Source organism: Arachis ipaensis, chromosome B05 (genome assembly GCF_000816755.2).
Source record: "Arachis ipaensis cultivar K30076 chromosome B05, Araip1.1, whole genome shotgun sequence".
Lineage (NCBI taxonomy): Eukaryota > Viridiplantae > Streptophyta > Magnoliopsida > Fabales > Fabaceae > Arachis > Arachis ipaensis.
Genome location: NC_029789.2, coordinates 106,440,543 through 106,447,818, shown reverse-complemented (window position 1 = coordinate 106,447,818; position 7,276 = coordinate 106,440,543). Strand labels below are relative to the sequence as shown.

At 33.4% G+C, this 7,276-nt stretch overlaps 1 protein-coding gene across 1 annotated transcript in view; it reads left to right on the top strand.

The window, feature by feature from the left end:
- Window positions 1-6,930, top strand: part of LOC107643802 (importin-9) — a gene marked incomplete in the record, with an annotated part of 32,948 nt that extends 26,018 nt beyond the window's left edge. Inside the window, 14 exon segments of the mRNA XM_016347553.2 lie at window positions 2,031-2,108; window positions 2,214-2,276; window positions 2,402-2,497; window positions 2,606-2,715; window positions 3,302-3,491; window positions 3,830-3,845; window positions 3,847-3,869; window positions 4,302-4,414; window positions 4,505-4,582; window positions 5,511-5,576; window positions 6,024-6,155; window positions 6,250-6,306; window positions 6,397-6,477; window positions 6,572-6,930. Coding sequence (XP_016203039.1) covers window positions 2,031-2,108; window positions 2,214-2,276; window positions 2,402-2,497; window positions 2,606-2,715; window positions 3,302-3,491; window positions 3,830-3,845; window positions 3,847-3,869; window positions 4,302-4,414; window positions 4,505-4,582; window positions 5,511-5,576; window positions 6,024-6,155; window positions 6,250-6,306; window positions 6,397-6,477; window positions 6,572-6,622 — 1,154 coding nt within the window.

Sequence of the window (7,276 nt, the reverse complement as noted above, 5' to 3'; positions counted from 1 at the left end):
CTAAGTGACATTGTAAAATTTTCTCTTACAATCTACTTCATGATGGTTTGCATCCACGTGGTTGGCAAATACAGTTTCTACGCTAGTAGTCTTTGGGTATTCAATTTTGCATAATGCTTGATTTTCAACGATTATGCTTGATCAAGATGTTAATAAAATTGAGTCTTCTACTCCTTTGCTTGATTCTGTTCATCTCTGTCTTTTTCAATGATGTTCGTAGAACTCACAAAACTCAAAACAGAACATATATATAGTACTTGTTTGGGCGCCATTAAATCGATAAAAAAAATATTTTTCCAATGAAAAAAGATCTTTTTTTTTATTTTTTAGTGTATTTGGCAAATTTCTAATATTAAAAGTAAAAGTACTAGAAAAATAAAAAAACATCTTTTTTGAGAAGCTACAATTTACATCTTTTTTTAAAAGATATTTTTTTCTTAAAAAAAATAGGCGTTTTTCACATAATAAATGAACAAAAAAATACTTTTATCTTATTTTACCCAAACATAATTGATAGATAAGATCTTTTTACATGAGATATCCAAACATAAAATCACTTTTACTTTTGTAAAAGATCTTTTAAAAAAATATCATTTAAAAAAAGATCTTTTTCGAGAATGGCACCCAAACACGCCCATAATATAAACATGTAGTATTAACTATTAAGCACATCGGAAAATGATAGAGTAAAATCAGCTCAGGAAAGAGAGAACTATGAAAATTAACAAAACAAGGAGTCACTTGAGCACTATAGCAGCTAGGTTTCGCTTAGGCCTATTAAAATCCATAACTAACCACGAAAGTAATAAGGCAAATAATAGCAACTCGGGCAAGTGAGAGAAAGAATATATTACTCTTAGGTGATTTGTCTTACATGAGAGGAATACTAGCATCTATTTATAACAACAGTAAATCCTTGATACTACTAAGGAAATAATGATAAATGCAATGCTAATCCTAAGAGATCATATTTGATACTCTTTGATATGATACGATCGTATCCTGATTTCTGACAAGGCCTGACTTACTTCAATCCTATTTCCCCCTTTATATCCAGTACTTCACACACCTTGATTCTATTACCATAGCTAGTGTTTGGTTTACAGAGGAACGGAGACAGACAAACAGGCAGAGACAGTAGAGGCAGACACAAAACATTTGTCAATGTTATCTTGTGTTATGTACTCCATATATGGTTTCAGGTAAATAAGTAGAAAGTAAAGTCTTGAAACTAACTCTGTCAGCTTGGCACAGTAGTGAGGTATGGCCATTTTCTTAGAGGAAAGAGAGAGAGAGTTGCACCAATATTATCCTTGTCAGACAGCCACTTGATAAGTTGTTCGCGGCAGCAGTTTGGCAACCAGCTTTGATGCTCTGATAGGGCAATGAGGTGAATAATTTTTTGTCCCTATGACACACTCTCTCTGTCCCTGTCTCTCATTTTCTCACTCCAAAAGTCCAAACATTTCAAAGCTTTTGACCGTGTTTCTATGTGCCTGTCCCTCTAAAAAACTCGGACTCCTCTTCCAAATCACTCACTTCTGACGTCTCTTACTAATATTCAGGAATAAATGTAGGCCAATAATGCTTGGCTCAGTCCCTTTTGTTCTGATCACATGTGCTTCAAAAAATGGTAGGCCTTTTACCGCTGTCGTCAAATGTGTATTACCTGTGGTTTAGATTTTGATTGTTGGCTCATCGAATTTGGGATTGCCTATAGTGAGATCACTTTGGTATATGCATTTGGTGCTTTAAATAACTATGGGTTCGCTTAGTAGATTTATTTAATTTTCTCCTTAGATCTCGTAAAGATGCAAAGATCTTGTGGCTGTGCTTAGATTATGCTGGGACTTGGAAGAAGGTTACTAAAACATAACTTTTGTTTTTTCCACTTACGACCATTAAAAGATATTTGAATATAAATGTTTTGCTTGATCTGAGATCTGAAATTATTAATCATTTGGTTCATTATGCTCCATCGATGGTTTAGCTGCTAGATTTCTATCTGCACACTTCATTTTTTTTTCCAGGCAGTCAAGGGTGTTCCTGGATGTATACATCCTTTGGTTTCCAGAATTTTGCCGTATATTGGACCAATTTTGAATAAAGTATGACTACTTAAATTTATTTTTGATTTCTATAGACAGTTATTTCTGATGCACTTTTTTGAACTTTCTGATGGCCCTGATGCACCTCTTAAAATTTTCTGGTAGCCCCAAGAGCAGGCTGATGGGTTGGTAGCTGGGTCATTAGATCTGCTAACAATGCTGTTGAAGGCAAGTCAACTTGCACTGTAGCCAATTTCTTTTACTTCTGTTAAATTCATTAAATAACTTAGATGTTTAAGCTTGTATTTTGTTTTTCTCTTTTTCTAATGTCAGCTTGTCATAGCTTTGTGCAGAATGCACCCAATGATGTTGTCAAAGCAATATATGATGTCTGTTTTAGTGCCATTATCAGAATAATCCTTCAAAGTGATGACCACAGTGAAATTCAGGTCAACTTTTTCAGATACACATAAATATCCAACAATTTCATTACTGTATTTGAAATTACTTTCAATTGTAACACAGAATTGAATGTTTGCATTTACTGACGTGTGCAGAATGCTACGGAATGTTTGTCTGCTTTTATATCTGGGGGAAGAGAACAAGTTCTTGTTTGGGGATTGGATTTTGGATCAACTATGAGAAGTTTACTTGATATAGCTTCAAGGTAGTCATGGTTATTTTAAATGTCTTGGTAGATAAAAATCTACAATTAGTGTGCATTGCATTCTGAGGACTAGAATACATTTTCTAGTCCCCCACAAAATTTTTCATGGAGTTCAAGGAAAAATTCACGATCAGATTAATTGACGGAAACTTGTTATAATAATTAAAATTTCTTTGTGCTGTTCAGTTTTCATGTCAAACCTTGCTGCAGGACATGAAAAAAAGCAAATTGGTGACTTCTAGCTCTACATATATTTATTCAGTTATTCCAGTTATGTTGTTATCGATTTTTATTTTATGAAATTATCCCCGTTACATTTTGAGGCTGGAAATAAGTGGAAGCTTCAACTTTTGTGGTGATTGCTGATGGTTGTAGTAACCAAAACGCAAGACAGCATACGTTCTTTCTATTTTTTATTTTTGATTTATTTATTTATTTTTCATGTTGAATCGTCATGATAACTACAAGTTGTAAATTTGTTATTTTCTTTGTTTTTCTGTTTTGTGCATGGTCTATTTGTTTGTTTCTGTGTGTTTACATTTAATGTTTCAGATTTTTCACTCTATTTCTTGTAAATTTGTAACAGACTACTGGATCCCAATTTGGAAAGCTCGGGATCTCTTTTTGTTGGAAGTTACATTCTTCAACTTATATTGCATTTACCGTCACATATGGCAGCACATATACGAGATTTGGTTGCTGCTATTGTTAGACGTATGCAATCTGCCCAAATTTCCAGCTTGAGAAGCTCACTGCTAGTAGTTTTTGCAAGATTGGTAATATATGCAAACTTATATATTAAGTTTGATTAATTCTTTTGTTGGTGTTTTACCTGGGAGGGATATCTGGTTAGTAGCATATAGAAGTGGAAACACTAAGAACTTGAATGCCTTGATTTCTTATATTCCATCATTTTTAATAATATCTTTAGTAGATTCCTCTCGTGTATGGCTGCATTAAAATATTAAAATATGGATGGAAAGAAATACAAGCTGTGACAAATTTGACCTAACCTACTTGTGGGTTAAGTTTGAAATTTGTAAGTCTATAATATTTGGTAGCTAATTAAACTCTTTTAGTATTTAGTTAAATATTCAGTTTTAATAATATGCAGGTTCATATGAGTGTTCNGTCAGAATGGACTAAGCAGCAAGGTGAACATCCTTATGCCCTTCATATTGTGAAATCCTTCTGTCGTTACTTTTTGGAAACAAAAGTATTTTACAGTCGGAAGGGAAGTCCTGCAAATTTTCTGGGAATTGTTTTAGGCGTAGAAATAGAAATATAGTATATACCTTGTCTCACTCAGAGTCATTGTGCAGACTTCCACTTACCCTTTTTCTGATTACAGCAGCCCGAAAATTGTTTGTTGATGGATAATAGAATTACATAGAATACCAAGTTAAAATACATACCATATGCATTGGCACAGATACATCTGAATGTTGGAAATTTTAGATCTTTTCTCGAGAGAGTCAATGGGGGGTTTTTAATAGAGACTCAAACATTAGAATGACTAACAGCAAATGGTTAACATGCATATAGACAAGATCTAACAAATTTAACTGTATGGCATGTGATGGCAGGTGAGATACAAGGGGCCTATCAAATAAAAATTACTACAACTGCCCTGGCCTTGTTGATAGCCAGTAGGCACAATGAATTGGCAAGAGTACACGTACAAGGCCATCTAATTAAGGTATTACAATATTATATTGATTCAATATATTCGTTTAAACATTCTTTTCGAAGTGGCTGCTGAGTAGTTGTGCTTATTTGCTTTACAAAGTCTGATGTGGGAATAACGACAAGATCAAAAGCTAAATCAGCTCCAGATCAATGGGTAATGTTGCCACTTCCTACAAAGGTAACTCCATTTTATTATATATAGAACCTTAAATTGCATATGATATTATTTCATCACAAAGGCTACTTGTTGTAGCATGCTGTGTACTGGCAAATGGGTAAACCATGTGAACTCGTCGCACTGTAAGAAACACCGAACATAGGGACTAGAGGAAGTAGTATGATTGTATTATTCGCACAGATGAGTCTAGGTCTTAGCTCACAATTGAAGAGAACATAGAACAACAGACGCAATGAGCAAGAGAAACAGGACACTATAGCAGCCCTACTCTCACATGCCAACTCCCAAATTTTTCCTCCTCCCTCTTTACTCTATCCTTTATATCCCTCTTTCTGCGAACACCCATGTGCTAGCATGGCATTTCCTTTGTTCTCAGTTTCTGCCCAAGTTAGTTAGAAATTGAGGATTCACTCAATTTTCCAACTCTCTGGTTCTGCTTAAATCCAAAACTATCCCTGAAGCTTTTGTGCCTATATACCTGCATCCCTTTGGGGTATTTATCCTTAAAGGTAACACACTGTCAAGTGGTCTCATTTTTGTTGTTTATCATTGCGACACTCGTGGCTGTTTCATCCAGAGACATCAACTGACAATGATTTCATATCAAATCACTATGGAGAATATTATTGAAGTAAAAAATCATATTCAAAACTTTGTTTTTCATGGACAAAGCACACTTCACTCTATCATATGTATTGATGATTAATTTGTTTTACTTACGTATTTATTTACATATTTAAGTGTTCAAATATCAAATTTATTGAACCTATATTTAAATACATTAAAAGATTTATGCATTATAATTATATGAAACATCAGTGTATACAAACCCATGATCCAATTTTTGTCAATCAAAAGCTTTGAAGCTCTCTTAACTAAGTTAATGTTGTAATGGACTCTATCTGATTTTTCTTCCACCAATTTGCAGATAGTAGGTTTATTGGCAGATGCATTAAGTGAAATACAAGAACAAACTTTGGCCGGAGATGAAGAGGTAAAATTTCCACATGGATGTGTATTAAGTTTGTCAGTGTATCTTATGATGCATACTAATTAAAACTTTTCATTTCTCATATGAGAAACAAGGAATAGAACTGTTAATTCCCGAAAGCCACTAAAATGAGGCAGTTTAATGCAAATTGCTGTTTGCAATTTATACACTGATTATTGGAACACTGCAGATTTATACGAAATTCTTTTGTAGCTTGTAGTCAGGTTGATATGCACAAATTACTTTTAACTGTTTAGAAACTGAAGGACCGATTGGGAAATCCTATTGCATTATTTCTATAGAGAGATTACTCTTGATAAAGTACTTGATGTCTTATTGCTTACATTAAACCCTTAACTCTAAATCATCTAATGCAAGATTTCTACCTCCATATTTAAAAAGGGCAATGGAAACTTGTTTCTTCATCTCTCTTTATAAATGTTTATTCAGGATAGCGACTGGGAAGAAGTTCAAGCTGATACCAATGAAAAGGATAGAGAGTTTCTTCAATCAGTCTCTATATCTGCATCCGGAAGACACAATGATGAACATCTTGAAGCAATGGCAAAAGTGTTTAATGAGGTTTGTTGAGCTATGGTTTATGCTACTATCAAGGTCAATTTTTTGATCATATATTTATTACTATTATATTCTGAACTTCCTTCAAAATGTTAAGGATCAAGAGGACCAATATGAAGATGACCTATTAAGCATCACCGATCCGCTTAACCAGGTCTGTGCTGGGAGTTCATACGTTTCATTTCAATGTAATGCACAAAAAATTACTTATTGAATTTTCAATAATATTACTTGTTATTGACAGATAAATCTGGCAAATTACCTTGTGGATTTCTTTGTCAACTTTTCTCAGTCAGACAGACAGCTCTTAGATCACATTTGCAAGGTTATCTGCCATTTGAAATTATTTTCTACTGATTGAACTTTCTTGTATATGGATGAATATAACTTAACCTTTATTTATCTTATTTGCTCCACAGAGCTTGAATCAGTCTCAACGAAATGCAATTCAAATGGTACTGCAAAGATGAGCACATTTGGGATGAAGTACAATTAGGATTACTCTAAATGATGGTGAGAAATCGAAAAGGCATTTTTCTTTTTCTTTTGTTTTTGGCAAGGGTTGGGGAATCTGTTTGGGGTTTCTACGGATGATTTCTTCTTCTGTTCCCCTTTGTGTCCCCCTTGTATCGTTTCATTCAATGTGTTGTATGTTATGGGTTTCAGTTTTGGGATTGACTCCACCTTCATTGTTACTTGAAAATTTATGCGTATCAATACGGTAACGTTTGTGTGCAATCTATTAACGAGGGAAATAGAAGAAACAAGTGGTGTATAACAGTATAAGAATGTAGCACGGACATTCTCTTTTTAGACAAAATTGACCAAATTTTATTTTTAGAAAAATGTAAGACTTGCAAAGGGTTTATACATTTCAACTAACTTTATTTTGGAAATATTTAAACCGTTATCTAAAAGATGAATGAAAAAAGTTGTAACAAACTACAATCTTTAATTTTTTTTTATTTGAGTAGAAATAAAATTGCCAAAAACTTTCCTTGTCAAAAATCACATACTGATACGGATAAAATTATTTTATTTTGTATTTGTACATGCAAAAACAAATTATGTTAAGATCTTATTTCGTCTTTTTAAGAATTTAATCAATTTATCTCATATTTATT